Source organism: Eupeodes corollae, chromosome 1, assembly GCF_945859685.1.
Source record: "Eupeodes corollae chromosome 1, idEupCoro1.1, whole genome shotgun sequence".
In the NCBI taxonomy this organism is placed as follows: domain Eukaryota; kingdom Metazoa; phylum Arthropoda; class Insecta; order Diptera; family Syrphidae; genus Eupeodes; species Eupeodes corollae.
The window spans coordinates 114295792-114317033 of record NC_079147.1 but is presented as its reverse complement, the minus strand read 5'-3'; the positions used below and the strand labels follow the sequence as shown (position 1 = coordinate 114317033).

General features: G+C 30.0%; 1 protein-coding gene across 13 annotated transcripts in view; it reads left to right on the top strand.

The window, feature by feature from the left end:
* Positions 1-11428, top strand: part of LOC129952875 (microtubule-associated protein tau) — a 30899-nt gene extending 19471 nt beyond the window's left edge. For 2 of the 13 annotated variants that reach the window (XM_056065800.1, XM_056065794.1), the window contains 5 exons: positions 256-441; positions 3074-3094; positions 3441-3596; positions 6529-6594; positions 11034-11428. In XM_056065800.1, the coding sequence (XP_055921775.1) occupies positions 256-441; positions 3074-3094; positions 3441-3596; positions 6529-6594; positions 11034-11222 (618 nt within the window). In that variant the 3' untranslated portion in view covers positions 11223-11428. Of the gene's footprint in view, positions 1-255; positions 442-3073; positions 3095-3440; positions 3597-6528; positions 6595-6836; positions 6894-7420; positions 10352-10731; positions 10862-11033 lie in introns of those variants that run through there. The other 11 variants (XR_008782412.1, XM_056065853.1, XR_008782415.1 and 8 more) reach the window with 11 other exon arrangements.
* Positions 11429-21242: the final 9814 nt, after the last annotated feature.

Sequence of the window (21242 nt, the reverse complement as noted above, 5' to 3'; positions counted from 1 at the left end):
AAAAAAAAATATTTTCGTTTTGTTTACCAAGCATAAAGTAGAATAAAGTCGATATTATTTGCCTTGCAAAGAACTCCATGCAATTGGTTAAGTAAAAATAAAAGAGAACATATCTTCGGAGATAATTTCAATGCCATCAAAAAGAATCAAAAAGCTAATTAATAATCGCCGTGAATACAATATATACATTTTTAAACACACATACATTCGCATATTACTTAACTTCGATAAACATATGCACAATAATTATTGTAGATAGTTTCAACGAAATTACAATGGAATGCTAAATCTAAAATCGGATCTCTAGAGAACGCCAATCATAAGCCTGGCGGCGGTGATAAGAAAATCGATACAATAAAAGCGGACTTTAAGGATAAGGCTAAGCCAAAAGTTGGCTCAAAGGATAATGTTAAATATGCTCCAGGGGGTGGTGATATAAAGGTAAGATTTTAAAAGAGGTATACCACCGTGAATCCTAAGAAAACTTAAAACAGCATTATAGTTACAAAAAAAGAAAATAATTACCTATACCGAATTGGCAGAAAAAGGTTGGGATCATTATAAATCAGGATTTTGAGGGAATTTAATTATAAAAATTATTTGTATACATATCTCTGTATTTTAATCTGGAATGTTATGCATTTTGAATGTGCATGAATTTTTGTTTTGAAATAGTAAACGTCTAGATGTAGGTAAAACTATCTAACTTCACTACACCTATCCATGGAACATTTATTATTCCTACTTCTAGCTGTTTTCATGATTAAGTATTTGTTAATTGTGCAGGAGCTAACTAATACAAAAAAAAAAAACATTTTTATAAAATTGAAAGATTCGCGTGTTTTTCATTTCATCAAGTTTAAGTCTCACAAAAATCAAAAATAATTTGGCATAGATAAAACAAATCAAAATTAATTTACACTAACACAATAAATTATTAATTTGTTTAAATACATGAACGAAGTCGTGCCATATGTTCTATTTTCTATTCATTGTTGTTTCACTTATTTGGTCATAATATTAGTTTAATTAAAAAACTAATTTTATGTTTAAAACAGACTTCAGCTTTAATGAAAGCCCTTTAACGTTTCTGCCATCGAACTATAGTGGCACGCACTGTTTCTATTGATATTTTTGACACTGCTTCCTTTAAGAGTTTAAAAATTCTTGTAAGAAGTCTTCGAGGTAAAAAATAAACTTAGGGATTAAAATTTTAGACTTCTCAAGAGCCAATCTTAAGTTTCTTTAAACCCTACTATATTGAACCTAAGGCACTTTTATGTTGTCTTGGCTTTGTTTTTCTCACCAGAATCTTGTAGAAGAATTTATCTATCTCCATTAAAAAGGTTATTTGTCAAACAATTCACCAAACCCTCTTCCACTTTTGTATAGGTAGCACAACTTGTTAACCGTTTTCACATTTGTTCCCAAAACATGCGTTATGTTACGTTTTGGAGTGAGACTTTCAATCAAATCTTTACAAAAGGGTGGTGATGGTTAATATTTCACCTTTCTTTCTTCTTTACCGTTAAAAATCTTTTTATTCGAAATAAACGAATTATTTCAAGCTCATTTCTCGCCTGCCACAATAAAAGCCCTTTGACTCTTTCAGTCGAGGTGTTTACAAATGATCTGTAGTCAAGTCGGTTATCCTCTATGTGTAGATGCTCTCTAATCAATATTGAAATGAATCTGGTGTTTAAATGTATATCTAATTCATTAGACATTTATCTTTCCCTTCGGAAGGGGTTTTAGTGGTATTTGTTCTTGAGTTGCTTTCATAATAATGCAAATATGTGCAACGGGCAAACAACTACTTTTTGGGCTAGTCATCTTCTCTTGTAGATATGCGAAACTAAAGAAGAACCCAATTACTATTTTATATCAAATGAACGTTTTGGCCAACAAGGTCTTGAAGTTTTGAAACTATTAGGCTAGGCTATCTAAATTAATGAAGAGGTTTTTTTCAATAAAATCCGTGATAGATTTCCAAATCTATAATCCTTTTCAATACAGTTGAAATATTTATGCTATTTCATATAAGATTCGAAAACACTTCAAAAAGTGTTAGATTTCATCTGTCTTACTAAAGTTTAAAGATGCGTTAAACCATTTTTGCTAAAATGGGTTTCAATATAAAAACGCAAAACGGTTTGAAAGTAAGTTTGGTTCTTGTAACTAACTATTATATCAAATTGATGAAATATATTTAAAAATAATGTTAAAATCCGGTATTTTTAAAACTTGAACAAATAGATAAAATAAGAGTTTGGATTCGAAATCCGCATAAAAAAATAATTTCAAAACGTGTTTTCCAAAACTATTAAAGTATATTAAATTTATGTTTTTCTTGAAACTTCATATAGATTCAAATAAACACTCATAACTAATGAGAGTTTTCAGAAACTAAGTATGATACTAAAATGCTTGAAACCGTATCTAAAGGAGAACAATTTTTACTTTTCAAAATCTTCATAAAACTAATTTATAAGATATATTTTGAATTTTAACTTAGGCTTAAAAATCATCTATTTTGATGTGATTAGCATTTTTAAAGGGGCATGTTTAAAAAACAAGATATGAAGAAAGACGAGATTCGATGTAGGCAACAGAACAAAACGTAATTTTGTCGACCAATGTAATCGATTTAAAACTATAGATTTAGAAACAACAATTACCATCATCATGCATTGCCTCAAAAACACTAACATTAAACAACACAATAATTTATTTACTGCTTTTATCTTAAAATCAAAGTATTTTGAGTAGTTAGCTGTAATAAAATAAAAACAAAATGTTTGTACTTATAATTTACATTAAGGTAATATTCAATAACACATTCGTAGATAGTTGACAAAAAAAACAAAAAAAATAAGTTAGTTAGAAGCATGAATAACATTTTTCAAAAAAATAACATACTACTTAACAATTTCCTCAAAACTAAAGGCATTATATTTTTTCATAACAACAATCGTTTTTGTTACCCAAACACCTTATAAAAGTATTGCATAAATTATTTTTGTCTCTCTGAATATTTATATTTTTAATTTTCATTTGGCATTTCATTTATCAGAAGGACGATATTCAAAAGGACGTAAGTAAATCATAAACAAATAAACAAAATCATGTATGCGGCAAGCACTATGGTTTTTTTAAAACAAAAAATTTATATTGTTTTTTAATTTTTACTAAATTCATGTGCACTTCTTAATACCGCATTCGACAATAAACAAATGCCTGTATTTTTTATTTGCCAATTTTCTAAAAAAAATGTGTGTCCATATTGAATTTAATTTCACTTTTCTTATATATATATTGTATATTTAAGTTAGTTTATTTAATGTAAATAAATTCTATATAAAATAAAAACCAAATTTTGTAAATATTGTCATTGGGTACTAATCAAAACCACATTTAACAAATAAAACAATACTTTTCAGATACAAACCCATAAGCTAGAAATTAAAGCTCAAAGTAAAATTGGATCTTTGGATAATGTAAAGCACAAACCAGGTGGAGGGGATAAGAAAATATTCGATGACAAGGATTATTTAAAAAATGTTGATCACCCTGTTGCACTGACTTCACCTTCACAGGTATACAAAAATAACCTCACAAGCTTCCTAATAACAAATACATTACTAGGTCACTTTATTTAAAAATATTATTTTGTGTTCGTAATCGTAACCATAAGTTACAAAATGTCAAAAATACTTATTATATACTCGTATCAGCAAATCGCACATTTTAAGCACAACTAATTCGTCGCACGTTCCCTCTTAAGTCTAAACTAACAAAAACTTCTGCTTCGTAAACATTAGATAACACCATGTGGCGTTACTTTTACACTATGTTTTTGTGAGTTACAAGCTATTATATCGGCACTCGATAAATACTGCCCTTATGGTAAAACTTACAAAAAAATTTATATTTCTTCCCATGTTAATTTTGAATGAAAAAATAACTCATTTTATAATGCAATCATACATACACTGCCAACCACTCGAATGAGGCCATACATTTTAGAATCGATTTTTGCTTCTTATAGCTAGTGGCAGTTTTGTACCCGGAAATGTTTACTACCTGGGAATAGGTACGTATTTAACTTTTACAAATTTATAAAATTAAAGGTAAATTGGATACGAGCGTTGGAATTCCTCAAGATGAAGAAACAACTAAAAGTGCGTCCCTAGGATCAGGCCACATGACAAATTTCAGAAAAAAAACGAACAAATTGATAAAATATGTACATTTTATCATTTTTACATATAACTTCTATAAGGCGGTTTTTAATAGAAACATTAAATTTTCCATAATATTCATAGCAAATTTAGATCAGGAATCTTCGATTCAGGTGTCCTTTGTAATTGTCTTCAAATTGTCTGCCACCTCTTAGCTTTTCATATTTGTTTTCAGATTCATATCTACCTTCTTCGAATGTAGAACCGCAACGATAAAATATGATAAGCTCATTAAATTCCGACCTAAACAGCATTGTTCAATGGGGACTCAAAACCACGTGGAATTTAATGCTTCAAAAACGCAATGCTGTCTTGTATTCCACCTCTTGTGGAATGATCACATACGCGATGTCGCCAAAAATGCCGCAAGGTGTTTGGGCGAGAAATATTTCACCACTTCTGATCTGGCTGTTATCTACAAGACTTACATAAGTCCAAACCTTGAGTATTACTCCAATCTCTGGGCTGGTGCTCCTGCAACTTACTTAAGCCTTTTGGATAGTATTTAACGTAGAGCGTTTAAATTGATAATATCATCATAAGTTCATATATTGGCTTGAACATCGTCGTAACGTCTCTCGTCTGACACTTTTTTACCGTTATTTTAACGGCTTATGCTCTATTGAAATAGCCAGATGCATTCCTTCACTTAAACATTTCAACCGTAATACTCGCGCTTCTAGGAATGCTCATCAGTATATCCTCGAGCCCAACTTCGGCCGTACTGTCAAGTACAGAGATTGCCTTACCACACTCTGTTTTTCCTAGTGATTGTAATATTCAGGAATTCAAAACCAATGTGCATCGACATCTCCTTTTAAACCCTCTCTCCACTTCCTAGTGCTCGCACTGTGTCTCTGCATAAGTGTAGGATTATTCCCTTGAGTGTGCGCTTTATTATAAAAAAAAGTTATGTTAAAGTGCAGTGAGTATGGATGCCAAGGCAAAAGTTCCACGTCTTCTGATTGAATTCAACTTCTAACAACCCTCGAAATGTGAAAAGGAGCATTGGGCAGGTTCAGACGATACAAGGGATTTAAAAGTTAGGCAAGTTTCTAGTATCTGATTGGCGACCTTCCAATTAAGGCAACTTTAATGGAAAATTGGCTGGAAAGTTAGTTACAGAAAAATCTCCCTAACTATCCAGTCAAGTCTACTTCTATCAAAATGACAGTTGATAAGGTTTTTTCATTCAACTGAAAGCTGAACTTTATTACTGTATAATATATTTATTTTCTGCACAATTCCTTTTCATCTTTTGTGTAAAAGGGCTCCTTGTCAAATTGGAAAAGATATAAGTAATAATTCTTTACAATACAAAATGCAAATCGTGATGGACTTGTAGCTTGCCTGACGAATTTTTCATAGACAATAGTTTTTAATAGTTTTTGTTAGTGTAGGTTAGTAAAGTAAAGTTTTAAGTTTGAAATTTGCGCCACTTGCAAAACTAACTAACTGCCTTAGCCAAAATTTACGTTCAAAGAATGTAGTTGACTGCAAATGAAGTCCCTTATGCTGAAAGGTTCGTCCATTGTCTTTTTTTTTTAATCCAGGGCTGAGGTCCAAAAATGCTTTCCATTTTTGTAAATAACCTTTTCAGCAAAAAAAAAGTAGATTCTGTCGTAAGTAGGATGTGCTGTCTTTTCAAAATAAGCTCATCTTTTCTCACATCATGGTAGTACAAGGTTTAGCTTTTTCGTATCCGAAAACACAAGTCGTTTCCCAGTCATATGCTCTATTTCAAAATGCATCAGACACTTCTTGTACACTTGTCTTTTAAGTTATCTTCTCTTAATAATAACACTTTTTTATGTTATCCTTTAAAACGTTGTTATTATGGCTGATTCTCAGCTTTTGGCTTTTAGTCGCTGTTAAATTGACTTTTTTAGTAGTTCATAACTTGATATCGATAAATTCCAAAGCTCGTTTCCAATTTCTTCTTTAATTTTATGAATTTGTAATGGTGAAATATGTATATATTTACAAGTAGTAAACTTTTTCGGGTTCAAGAATTCCACCAGCTATAAAATCGATTCCAAAATTTTGTGACTCCATGCTAGCGGTTGGCAGAGTATGACATCGAAGTGTTTACAACCAAAACATAACTATAACTTAGCAAGCACTTTTTGAAGTAAAATCCATTTGAATTAAGCTAAAATATTTTTATCAATTCAAGTTTAATCAATTATTAATATATTCTAATATCATAGTATTTTGCTTAACTAATTGATACTATAAAACATTTTTCATCAAACATTAAATTACATTTTTGTTCAATTATTTTTAGCTCTGCAATGGGCATCTTTGTGCGTCAATACACATTGAAATTGGTCATTGCAGTCGTTTCAATAATGTGTGTATTACCAATATTATTGCATTTTGCATATAGATAAATTCCAACACCTAACTTTTTTAACATTAATATTTAACAAACAAAACTAACAACACCAAAAAAAAGGCAATGCTTTTGCATAGCATGAAATATTTATTGTTATATTATCGCCTAAAGTCTTCTTTTGAAAATCCTTAACTACAAATATATCCATTATGTATTATTTACCTTTAATCACACAAACAAAAATATTTATATTTTAGGAATATCTTTATACGTATTATTAGAAGATTTGAAGATTTATTCAATTTCCATTAATTGTGAGTAGTTTTAATAAGGGAGTGCTCGCGTGAACCTTCGCCTTTTTCTGCTTAGCCATATTCCATTCCTATTCGTGCGCTGATGACCTTTTGTTTAAATAATAAAACGTGTGGTGTGCTCTCATTATCATAAACAACATGTTATAATCAAAGTTTTAGGATTGAAAGAATATTGAAAGAGATGTATGTAATCATAATTGATACAAAGTTTACTAAAACGAAAATAATGAAATATTTTTGCTGACACCGGGTTACAGTAAACCTTCAAAGTTATTAACGAAGAAAACATGAAAACCGAATTTTGTGATAATAATTAAAACTTTAAATCGGAACTCATAATTTCTGATACATTTGAAGAACGATTTAAATATGGACCCAATGCGAATCACTTTCAATATTCTTGATCCTATCTAAACTGTTTATAACTTTTTAAAAAAATAAAACTATTTCAGTTTTCTTTTTGTTTTATTAAAATATTTATATTTTATTTTTACTTTATATTTTTTTCCAAATTCAAAATCAAACAGACTCCTCCACCTTCGTCCATGACAACATCAACCACTGGTGCCGATGAAAATCTAAATCAACAACATCAAACAGCAACAGCTATCAACCAAAATTAATCATAATTTTAATTCCTATATAAAAAACAACATTTTTAGTTTCTTCTAATTCACTTGTAGCACAAGAAGCTATTTGTTTAAAATTGTTATATTTTTCTTTGATAAGCATACTTATTTTTCGTTTTAATTTAAAAAAAAAACACATAAAAGATTATTATTTTATTGTTTATTTTATTAATTTAAAACAAACCTTTATCTTTTTAAAGAGCTTTTAAAAAAGTGAATAAATAAAACGAAATTTTTCATACACAATTTATATACAAAAATTATTATTTAAAAAGTTATTACGATTTTTATATAAGATCTTAAAGTACATAAATATACCAACGTATGTACATTTATACTGTACCAAAACTTTATTGTAAAACAAAACATATTTAACAACATATTTACACAAATACAAAAAAAAAAAACAAAATTTTTAACTCAAACCAAATATATAAAAAAATACATATACTAAATTAAATATTCTAATTATAAATACATGTTTTCATCTAGTAAAATAAAATGCATCAAGAACTCATTATATGCATAAGTCGTTTAGTCTGAATTTAAAAAAAATAGCTAAATCTTTCAAAGTAAAGGTAAATAATGTGACAAAAATACCGTAAATTTTATAGTTTTTGCTTTAGTAAATTTTATTAAGTTTATAAATATTTTATTAGCATATGAAAATATATATTCTCCGTTCAAGAATTAGTACCTGCAGTAAAATACATATGCATGTTTCAGGATAACAATTCGTTTATAAATAGTGATGTACATGGTCTTATTTATCATTTTACAAAATATTGAATTACAATTATCATAATAACACCATCAACTCACATCTTTTGAAATGTTAGATTATTGCGTTTTAAATATGTTTATTGTATAATTAATTCATAGCATCAAATCAATGGGAAAATAAGGTTATTAAGATGTTGAAAAATTAATTTATGTTGACGCATATCCATTAAACAAAATGATAGTTGATAGTTCAGATATTTTCTTGGACAAAATTAAAAAGCTTTATGAGGTCTTGAACTTATGTATGTTCAAATATCAGAACTGTTTTTGAAAAAAATACTAACAAATCTTATACACTATCATTTTTTTAAATTTCCACACAATTGAAGGCCTGCACCTGGTGATGTAAAGTAATAGCCTTTTTTTAAGACTTATCCTCTTTTAAATGAAATTTGAACCAAGATTTTTTATTAACTTCTGATACGTAGCCACTAGCTTTGTGAATGCGACCAATGTATATTCATCTAAAAATGTCAGACGTCTCTCCACACGCAGGACAATTCTGCAAATCGATTTTTGTCTGCGAAAGTCTTCGACTAACAATTTGTCCTGCACTATGATTACAAGTCCTACTAAAATATAAATAAATTCAATAGGTTTAAATGTTTGTATTGAATGTTATGTGTACGGATTTTTCGATAGGACTTCATTCTTTCAGAATCGGGATACTTAATGAAAAGTAACGACAAATCTTTAGTCTAAATTAATAATGGTTATTTCCTTGAGATTTTTAAAGGCTCGGTCCCAGCTAGGTGTACACAGTTTCGCACGACAAGTTAGTTGGGATCCTCTCCCACCTGCGTGCCCCACCTGAGTCACGGTTTTCCTCTACTGCGCCGAGCGTTGATTTCTATTAACTCTATGCTTTATTTATTTTAACTAGGTCAGTATTGCTGTACAGCCCGAACAGTTCCTCGTAGTATCTTCTGGACCAAAAATCACCCAAAGAATTTTCCTCTCGAAGCATCCTACGACGTTCTCATCTTTCTTTGATAGGATCCAAGCCTCAGCGCCTTAAATGAGAACTGGAATGATAAGTGTCCTATAAATGGTGACTTAGAATGCTCAAGAGAGGACTTTACTACTCAATTGCCTTCTAAGTCCAAAGAAGCAGCGATTTGCAAGAGTTATTCTTCGTTTGATTTCAGTGTCTAGGTAAACAAAGTCCTTAGCTACCGAAAAGTAATATCTATCCATGGTGACGTTTTGTTCAAGACATCGTCTTTCAATATCCACTAAACTCATCTTTTCCGCTTCCATTGCAATGCTCAAAACCGCTCCACTAACATCACGCTTTGATCTTCAATTATTTCAATATCATCAACATGCCTCTAGTGTTGATGGTTGGGTTTTGCACAATTATTTCCAGAACGATGTTGCACCGGTCAAATCTTGACCTACCTTAATAGAGCAGCGTGCATTCCCCATCGGCATTCTTCACAAACGGATAAGTTTGACAGGAATGCTTAATCTAGACATTGCTTTTTAAAGCTCTGGGTATCATTTTTATTACTTTTTAATAATTGTTTTTTTGTTTGGAATGCAAGATTACAAACATTGACAGAGTCCGGTTTGAGGAAAAAAGAAGTTACGAGACCTGACTGCGTTGTTTAATGGACTTCTTCGCTCGCACCATTTCTGCATTTTAAAAATATGAATGTTAATCATGTCAAGGGTAAACATAACTCAACGATATGGATTCTAGAATATCTCAAATATGTAGGCAGTTCTCCTAGGGTCGAAAAAGTTAAATTACGTAACCCCTTTTCAGAATCAAACTGCACCAAAGAAAAATGATAATATGTATTAAATTTGTTTTTCACTTTTGAACATTTTTCTTTTGTTTTGAAAGCCATTGGTTTATCTATAGGAAAATATATATATGAAATGTAACTTTTGTTGTTTTATTTGAAACAGTTTTTAAAACTTTGCATTGTATTTTTTGTGTGGCTAAATTCATATCTATGATTTGTATGAATAATATTAAAGTACCTTAAACTATCTGTGCATATTTAATAAAAGTAAAAGACACCTTATTAACATTTAGTTGTTTTTGTTTTGAATTTAATTTGTAGAAAACTAACAAAATAGTTTTGGAATACAAAGAAATTTATATATTTAATACAGTTAGCAACCGCTATTGGCTATTATATTAAGTTTGTTTTATTTACTTTATATAAAATACACTATATATTTAGAGAATTTAATATTATAAAAATTTTATTATCAATAAAATAAATTTCACATGGCATTAATAAAAGAAGAAAACAAGGTATTTAAAAGAAGTTGTTCAGGTGTTTATTTTCATCTTACACCCAAGGTAGTTCATGAATGCTTTTATTAAGCGAGCTTATCTTTTTTTCAAATTGAAAAGTAAGCCATAATTAAAAATATAGAATACACTTTATAGAACTTATTTATTTTAGTGAACATTTTTTTCTCATCGCACATATGATTAAAAATATTGATCGATATAATCACGCTGAGCAGTAAAGCAAAGCCAACAGCAGCATCGACAGTAGAATTGGTGACTCAATTGAAATATTTTCATCAGTCGTAAGTTTTTGTTTTTATTTTGTATTATTTGAATTTTAATTTACCGTAAAATTAAAATAATTATTTTTATAAACTAATAATTATATACATATGTCTAAATCAATTATTTGAACATTAAGGAAAATTCAATTCATTAATTATTTTAATTGTATTATCTTTTGGAATTATATAGTTTTGGAAAGCGCCAAAAATTACACGAGCTACAACGCTAACATCATCAATGTCTCTTCCCGCCGAGTGTTTGGTTCTCTCAGTATCGATGCCATCATTGAACAATGAAAAACGACCAAAAAGCGCAGGGCCAAAGAGTGCTAGAAAGCCTGGACAGGCAATACATCCGAAACCTTTCCGATTGTTTTAATAAATAAAAAATATTCAATCATGCTGTTTTGTCTGTTCAATATTAAAAACTAATTTTCTTTTTTGTGGTAATAAAAACATACCATTTTAATTTTTATATAAAACAATTCTAAATTAAAAAATATTTCGATTGTAGTACTGAAAAGTATTTAAAATTTGCACATTTTAACGTAGTTAATAAATCAAAAGAAATAAATAAATGTAATACTTGTTTGTGTTTATCTTGGTTCAACGTCAAATGGCACTCATTTTTGAAAGAAGACTTTTAGGGACACTGTTGAATTTAAATTGATTCAGTCCGTCTGTCTGTCCACGCTTTTGCGAAACAAGTAGTTTGAGTTAAAACCTTAATTTGTTAGTCAAAAATCGAAAATTCGAATTCCCCCTAAAACGAATCGATATATTTTTGTTAAAATTTTCTCTTCCGTAACTTTTGTCTATTAAATTGGTCGCTTTAAATAAAAAAAAAAAAAACAATTTTCTAATGCTCCACAAGGGTAGCCCCCTTATAACCGTTGTTTTGTTTTTAAATTTTCTCAGTAACTCTTGAGCCGATTTTTGCAAAAGATATCAAATATTTTAAATAATAATTGATGATCAAAATTGTCAACATTTTTGTTTTGGATTTTCCAAAAATATATTTAATTTTTTTTTTAAATCCGATATCTCGAAAACGGGGCGACATTTTTGTTACGAAAATCAAATATATAATGTAGGTATATTAATATATTCTTAGTAAGTATGCCTATATAAAAACTAATTAAAAAAAAAACGTATTTTAATAAACTAATTTCTATGGAAGTTCAAAAAAATCGAAATACCCAATGAAACCAAATATCCAGCCAGTTACATAAAAATGATAAACTGTTCTGGAACATTGCTAACATTATAAAAATTAAGACGAGATTAATTCCTGCGCTTAAAATTTCTAATAAGGTCCTTTATACTGATAGTAAAAAGCGAATGCTTTCGCTGTAAAATTTGTAAGAAACCATGAGGTATCCCAACTTAGTGATTTAGATACTATAAGTTTGGTAGATGCTGCCTCTTATAGATTTTTTTCTTCTATAACAAAAACACCCCAAGATGAATACGCATCTGTCGATGATGTTTCCGCTATAATAAAAGAGTTCCGAGTAAGGAAAACCGATGGACTTGATAATATAAAAAATGTATACCTCAAAAATTTACCCAAACCAGGAAGAAAGTATCTAACGTTTATTATCAACGACTGTTTGAAGAACCAATACTTTCCTGAGACCTGGAAAATAGCGAAGGTCATCCTGATATTGAAAGCTGGTAAAGACAGGGAGAATGCTAGTAGCTATAGTCCAATCAGTCTTCTTAGTAGTTTGAGTAAGGTGTTCGAAAAAATATTTTAAAAATAACTCAACTTATTAATTGAAGGAAAACATATATTTCTTGACCAACAGTTTGGATTTAGGAGCCACCACAGTACCTTACATCAAGTCCTTAGGATTTGTAACATTATGAAAAAAAATCGTTCTGAATGAAGATCTGGTTCTATTAGATATCGAAAAAACTTTTGACTCTGTTTGGCATAATGCTTTTATATACAATTTGGAAACATTCGCGATTCCAAGTTTTCTCATAAAAATAATCCAAAGTTTTTAATTAGGAAGATGTTTTCAAGTGTACCTACGTTAATAAATGTAAATCCGTGCTAGTTAGTATTCAGTATGGTGTCCCTCAAGGTTCAGTTATTGGTCCTGTCTTATATATTGTGTACACGTCTGATTTTTCACAGCTACCGCATTGTGAATCAGGGATTTATGCAGATGACACCTGCATGCTCTCGTCGCATGAGTTTGGTCTCAATATTGAAAGATTAAATCAATTTTTTTCACGAGAAAAAGAAAGTGATTATTTCTTCATAGTAATGAGCTAGAGTTGACGATGCTACTTTAAAATGGGAGTCCAATGTGCAATATCTAGGAATAAACCTTGACAAGCGGCTTATCTTTAAAGAACATATTAGTAAAATAATTAAAAAAGTTAATATTGCAATTAAAATTATATACCCGCTTATAAATAGAAAATCGCACTTAAGTGCTGACAATAAGATCATTATACAAAAGGTTGTGCTTCAAGCAATGTTGTTGTATGGATGTCAGGTGTGTTGTAATTGCGCAATCTCCCATATTAAAAAACTCCAAGTTTGTCGAAACAAAATTTTAAAAATGATGCTTAATCTACCCTGTCATCATTCAACTAATGATCTTCATAATCAAACAGGTGTTGAATTTATTTGCACAAGAATTCGAAAATTAACTGATAATTTCTTATTAAACTGTGATATTTCTGACAACCCTATAGTAGCGCAATCAAAATGTATTTATTTATTTATATTTATTGAAATTATTTATTTTTAGTTAATTATTTCTTACCATTTATGGTTATTTAATTATTGTTCATTATTTACTATTTATTATTGTATTATTTATTAATTGTTATTTATTATTTATTACTTACTATTTTTATTTATTATTTACTATTTATTACTGATTATTTCAATTTGTTATTTATTTTTTAAATAATAAGTTAGTATCTGCTTTTGTTTTTTTATATTTTGTTGCTAAATACTGAAACAATAACTAGGCAGTAGGAAGATAATCATACCTGCTTCTATTGCACGCATATTTTGTATTTCAGTTTAATTTATTATTGTATGGAAACGTCGTTGGTAAAAGAAGTCTTACTTACTTTTAAACTAGGTACTAGGACTTAGTCCAAATCATAAACTGTGAAATTAAAAAAAATCAAACGTACGTATTTAGAACGTTTCTCATTAAAATTAGGTTAAACTCAAAACCATAAACGCAATTTGCGAAAAGAGATCTAGACTATACGAGATGAGGTTTAAAATTAAACATATACTAGGCGGATGTAAAGGGTATCCCAAAATTAACGCAAGATTTGAATTTGCCGCCATTTGTGCAGTGAAGTGTTGGCAGCCCTGAAAAAAAGCAATTTGACAGCTAACAGTATAGGGTTATTAAAAATGGAGCGTTACACGATAGAACAACGTGTCTTCATTATTAAAGAATATTTTAAAAATAGTGAAATATCCAAAAATTTCATACAAAATATGGTGGGAATAGTGTTTTAACCTCGTCAACTGTGAAGATATTAATTGAAAAATTCATGGAGACTGGATGCGTTGGAGACGCCAAACACACTGGTCGTCCAAAAACAAGCCGTTCAAATGTGAGTGTCGAAGCAGTGCGTGAGAGTGTTGCTGACAATCCAGGAACCTCAATTCGACGTCGTGGACAAGAATTGCAAATTTCAAGAACCTCTCCACAGCGTATACTCACCAAAGATCTGTGTCTTCATGCTTACAAAATTCAATTAGCACAACAATTGAAGCCTAATGACCATGGACAGAGAACAGAGTTAGTTCAATGGATTATTAAACATCAACAAATGGACCCTGATTTTTCGAGCAAAATCATCCTAAGCGATGAAGCACATTTTGCCGCATTTGGGGTTTGGAGAACCCACATGTGACTGTCGAAAAACAAATGCATCCACAACGCGTGACTTTATGGTGTGGATTTTGGGCTGGAGGCATAATTGGACCATATTTTTTTGAAAATGATGCTGGTCAAGCAGTGACCGTTACTGGTGCTCGATATCGCGACATGATTACACAGCTCTTTCTGCCAAAATTGGATGATATTGATGTGTCCAATATGTGGTTTCAACAAGACGGTGCCACATGTCATACAGCCCGTGAAACAATTCAATTACTGCATGAGACATTTCCAGGTCGTGTACTCTCTCGTTTCGGTGATCAAAATTGGCCTCCTAGATCGTGTGATTTAACACCATTAGACTTATTTTTATGGGGTTATTTGGAATCACAAGTTTATGCCAACAAGCCCACAACCACCCATTCATTAAAGGAGGAGATTCAACGCTGCATCAACGAAAATCAGCCACATTTATGCAGAATGGTCATGGAAAATTTCAACAAAAGAGTGCGCATGTGCATGCAAAGCCGTGGAGGCCATTTGTCCGATATGTTATTCCATACATAACCCTATCCTATGTACTTTACGAGTCAATAAGACTAAAAACGGCGTTTTCTATTTAATTCAAATCTTGCGTTAATTTTGGGACACCCTTTATAACTGATACTTTTCGATTTTTACGAGACCGTGCCAAGAATACCAAGACTTTTGTCGAGTACCAGATTCCAACCTGAAATCCGAACTGCGCAGCAATACCTGTTTACGAATAATAGGTTTTTGTCTAGTATATAACTTAATTAATTTAGATCAACGGTAGATCGTTTTATACGTAAAATATTCCAACATTGTTTCAAAAAACCTATTATTATTATTTTATTCGAAAATAGCAAAATCTTAACAATATTTCTATAATCAATGAAGTTATTGAAATTAGCATGGGACACATTAATTTTGGATAGGTTAAAAGAATTTTGAGTTTTTTCTTTAAATATAAATACCAACATTTTAAATACTCCAAACGTGAGATCCTCAATTACAAATATTCAAATTCATGTTAAAGGGTGTTTTCATAAACGTCTGCTTTATGAACCTGCGTTAGAAATGTTCATAGTCTTATTTGCGATCGAGGAAACACAGATAAATTGCAGAAGATAATCGAAAGAAAAATTATCATGGAAAAAGAATTCAGGTCTGGAAAAAGTTTATTATGAAGGAGTATTCTTTAAAAGTAAAAAAATTGAAACATTGTTTTCCTTAGACATCTTGTTATCAAAAACAATTCTCTCGATGAAAATTTTCAATTTTTGTGTGACGTTTATGAACATTCTGTGACTATTTAAAATCGAACTCAAGCGAATAGCGTGTTTATTAATGCAACAAAGCAGAAAGACGATTCTATTAACGCAGATTTCCGAAGTTTATGAAAACAGCCAAATGAAACTTCACTTCAGGGACGCAGTTATGGAACGGGAATTGGCAGCTCATTATTTTTAAGAGTCGACAAATCTAGAGTGCAACATTAATATAGTTACGGATAGTATATTAATTTAAAAATTAAATTGCTACAAGTTGTAACGGTGGTCATGAAATCTTCATATTAAGTAGAACAGTAAGAATGTACTATCGTAAATCTTGCGAGGTTTTAATGTTACTCGAAAATAGCGACGACGCAATTAAATACTCAAGATGTTCTATCGGACGTATACGCACCTTTTTAACTTTCCATAAGAAGTTATTATAATGGTCCCATTTGTCGTATTTCAAATTTTGACATTTCTCGACGTCCCTAGAGTCGTAATAAAAGATTATTGGAAAGATCTCTGTGCGTGGGTGTGTATGTACGTACGGTCGTTCGTCCGTATTGAGATATTGATTTAAATAAATTTTGTTTAATAATAGTATAGAAAGATGCAGAAAGGACTCTCAAGCAAATTGCGTGGGTGGTTTTTCTTACCATAGTGTTTAAAAAAAAAGCTGAACATTTTGGTTAACCCTAAATATCTCACGAACCAATAACGCTAGAGACTTTAATTTAAGTTTAGATTATATATTGTAACGTGATACCAGAACGATTTTTTTATAAATTGAAAAAAAAAAAATGTCTCAATTCGAAAATTTTACGAACACAAAATGGTTTTATTTTCAAAACAATTTTGTAAAACGAAGAATAACGTTTTTGATATCATGTACAGTTTTGAGAAAAATCGAATTTACAGTTTTTTTATAAAAAAATAAAAACCTAAACAAAAAATATTAAAAGTTAGTAAAAATTGGCTCTAAACTAATTTTATTTTCTTAAAATATTGTTGTCAACATTCAGTAACATTCTGAGAAAAATCGAATTGACAGTTTCTTAACAAAAAATAAATACCTAAAAAAATGTAATAAAAAATCGTAAAAATTGATTATCGACTCAAATATTTTTTCAAACTTTAAGATATAGGGTTCAAAGCAATTTTATTATATAAAAAAATAAAATCTACAAAAAATAAGACGCAAAATTGGTAAAAATCCATGTTCGGTTGTCGATAATCGTGAATAATAGAAAACATTGGCTTCAATTTTATTCATCCAATTTGTATTTGTTTATATTAGAAATAAAAACTTTTAAGAAATGCTACTAAAATTAGTAAAAATAAAATTGGTTTTCAAATACAAATTGCGTTAACCAAAATATATTTTAAAGTATAACTCTTTTATCATATGCAAAATATTGTCGGTAATTTTTAATTTTTTGAAATAATTTAACTGATAACTTTTTAAACAAAACACGAAAAGCTACAAACAAAAGTTATCAGTGTGGGTCGCATCCCAGCCTCTTTTTTAACTAATCTTGTATTGATTATGTCGGCGTTGTAATAAGGTTTTTAAGGAACTCTTCTGTCCATAATATTAAAAATGACTCCTTTTATATACAAACAAAAATACACCTTATCAACTTTTCTTTATGTTTAAATAAAATATGGACTAGCTTGTTAAATACTATACAAAAATTAATAAACTACCCTTAAGAGTATCCGTTATTTTAATTGGAATCCTTATTTCTTTTTAAAATTTAGTCACTACAACTTTTGTAAGAATTTGCTTTGGAACAAACATTTATTGTTCATAATACCTTATAGACGGAACAATTTTATATTTTATCTATAATATTAACAGCAATTTTTTATTGTTCTACACCTTAAAGTTAATTGATATATCAGTTTGTTGGACCAAAGATGAGAAATATAACATGTCGATACGACAACTTGAATGTTTGCTTCACAGCAAGCTCTAAAAAAGTTGTGACGTCACAAAAATAGTGTTAACAAAAACTTGTTTCAAATCTTAAATATATGAAGGTATGAAATGAAGATTTTTAATGTTTTGGTAACGCAATGATCGATGAGCAAGTGAACGACGAATGATGTATTCATGGCTGCTGCGATCGCCAAAGCGGTGGAAAATTCTTTTAAGCCTTTTTTCAGTTTTTTTCTTGTTTTATACAGATTAAGAGTATCATTTGAGATTAAATGATTGGGATGTAGGCTTTTTGTCTTACCGAACACTTTAATGCAGTCTGTTTGAGTGTTAGAGAGAGAGAAATGATATGAATCTTGATTTCATCATTTGACAAGTTCCGATCACATGGAACTAGTAAGTTGTTTAACTTAGACCCAAGTGCCTTATTAAAATGTACCCAATTAGTATCTTTAAAGCAAGAAAAAGTTTGAGGCAGAACCGGAAAAGGACTATCATTTTGCAGCTGAATACTCATAAAAACCAGGAAGTGATCAGAAATTAGATCCAAAGTAAGATAAGCAATATTATCACCGGCACGGAGATTTGAAGAAATCATGAAGAAATCTATGTGCGAACCCGAATTGGGGCGAGTAGGGCCTATGGCAGCTACCAGGTGAAAGTCAAGAAAGTGATTGTTTAGATACCAACTTGCAAAATGTGAACCATTTAAGTTGGTCTTGGAATCACCCCATAAGATGTGTCAAGAATTAAAATCACCTCCCACAATTATGTAGTCAAAATTAAGAAGGCAGGAATATAGATAGATAGATAGATATTTTATTTTCATAGATAAATGCTTTTTACAAATTATTGTTTTTGTTTTTATAATACGCAGCTTGCTCAGAGATTTGATATTTAATTTATATCTTACAACTGAAAAATTTTATAATATTTTAAAGATATTTTGAATTGGAGATTACATTTGAAGGAAAACTATGATTAAAACCTTCATTTAATATGTTTTATGCAGGAAGACAGGAATATAAATAGAAACTATTGCTAAGATTTTAGTTGAGTTATATGATTTTAAAGGAATTGAAGCTATGGTGGCTGAAATGATATTATTAGAGAAAAAAAACTTGCGAGAATTGAATAGAATATTTGAGAAGGATGCCCGTTCCCCTACCTTCATTATTTCTGATGAAGCCATATTTTTCGTTTCTTGAACTAAGATGGATGTCGGAGAGAAATTCCGATCAGCTGATCGGACAACTACCTTGAAGTAAAATGTCTCCGATTCGGAAGAAATCGGAGAGAATTCCGCTCCGACGCGACGGTTACCTAGATAGGGCCGAATAATTTGTAAATATTGTAAGGTGTTAAAATACACTGGTGAATCTACTGGATTATATTGTGCTGGAGGAAAAGTAAAATTGCCACAGTTGGTCCCACGACCAGATCTTTTACGCTGTTTAGCTTCTGAGATTGGAAATGATTTTAAGCCCACCCATAGTCAATCAATCAGCTGGTAGTTAGTTTTGTAAGGGAGGGCCAAATTATTTTTTTTTTTTCATATTTCGACCGATGTTTTTTGGGGAAAATCCTGAAAGTATTTCAGGAAAACTCTGTTTTTTAGTAGGCAACATGATGTGTCGAAAATAATAATAAAACTTTATGCTTCATTAAAAAAAAGCTTTTTTATACGTTTTGTTTGTTTTGAAATTAATTTATGCAAAAGCTTAGGTCTTTTATTTATCGATTGAGGCAGTATGAAGTTTGTCGGGTCAGCTAGTACAAGTATAAATTTAAAGTTTCTAGATTTATGTACATCCTTGTCCTTCGGATGTGTAACTTCAAGGACAGCGTATGATAAGCTCATCAAATTCCGATCCCGACAGCATTGTCAGTTGAGTAATTATTAACCATGTAGAATTTGATGCTTCAAAAACTCAATGCTGTCTCCTGTCGTTAAAGCATAACCCACCCCCGATCCCGCTATCCATGAGCGGCACTTACATCCAGAAAAATAATCAATTTTCAGTACTCGTTATGTGTATCACAGATCATATATTCAATATCCTTTAAAATACTACTACGTGCTTAGGAGTTCTCCAACGGTGCAAAAAAATTTGTCACACCTTCTGGCTGTAATTTACAAAATCCTTCAACCGTCCAAAACTTGAATATATTTACCTCACATATTTGGTCGCGTGCCCCCAAAACAATTGTAAGTGTTTTAGATAGCATAAAAAAAAAGAGTTTGGAAAATAATAAGCCATAAAACTAAAACCGAAAAATTTACACCATTCGAGCACATGCCTTTCGCTGTTTTACAGATATTTTAACAAACAATTTTCTGTCGAACTAGTTAGTTGTATTTGCCCCTCAAACAATTTAGCCATAATACTCGCACTACCAGGAATGCTTAGTTTAATCTTGACCTCAATTTTGGAACAGTATGTCCATGGATATGGATTCTTTTCTAACCACTAACCGAGATTTTGGAATGCTTTACCGTACTCTTTTTTTTCCTCCCACTTTAATATTCAAAATTTTAAGACCAATGTGCACGTGTTTTTCCTCTTAAATCCCTCCTTATTTTCTTAAAGCCCGTGTTTAAACGTAAACATGTTAACATATTAAAAACTCTTTGAGAGCGTGGACATTACACAAACAAATAATTCCAAAATGCAGCCGTATTCATCTAAGAAACGTGATTTCGTGGTTATCTCTTTAAAAGATCATCCTAAAAATCTAAGTATAAAAAATTAAAATAAAACAACTTTTTAATTTTAATTTATATTTTTAACTTTATTCTTATTATTTATAGACTTTTAAAAAGTAAATTTTTCTTACACACGCATTTTTTAGTTGATTTCTTTTAAATTCACTTTTTATTTGATTTTTATTTTAAATGCATTTCTTTTTTGTTTTTTAATTTCTAAGATTGAATTACAATAAATATTATTAAAAAAGAAAAAAAATAATAGTAATACGTGTTTGTTTTAGTTGCCATTATCTATATTATGATTCTTTGTTTATTCGTTTTGTTGTTGTTTATATTTGTTTTATTTTTGAATTACATAATCATCTTCTCATTTTGGTTTTCTTAATTTATTTCAAATTATATGAATTACAAAAACTTTGTTCATAGTAATAGTAGTAAAAATAATTAAAAACAAAACAATAATAATTGTAGAACTTTTGGATTGTTTGCATAGAAAAATATCGTAAGAAAGATTCGTTAGTACTTTATATTTATTTTATTACACTTTTTTCTGTTCAATATTTAAACTTATGTA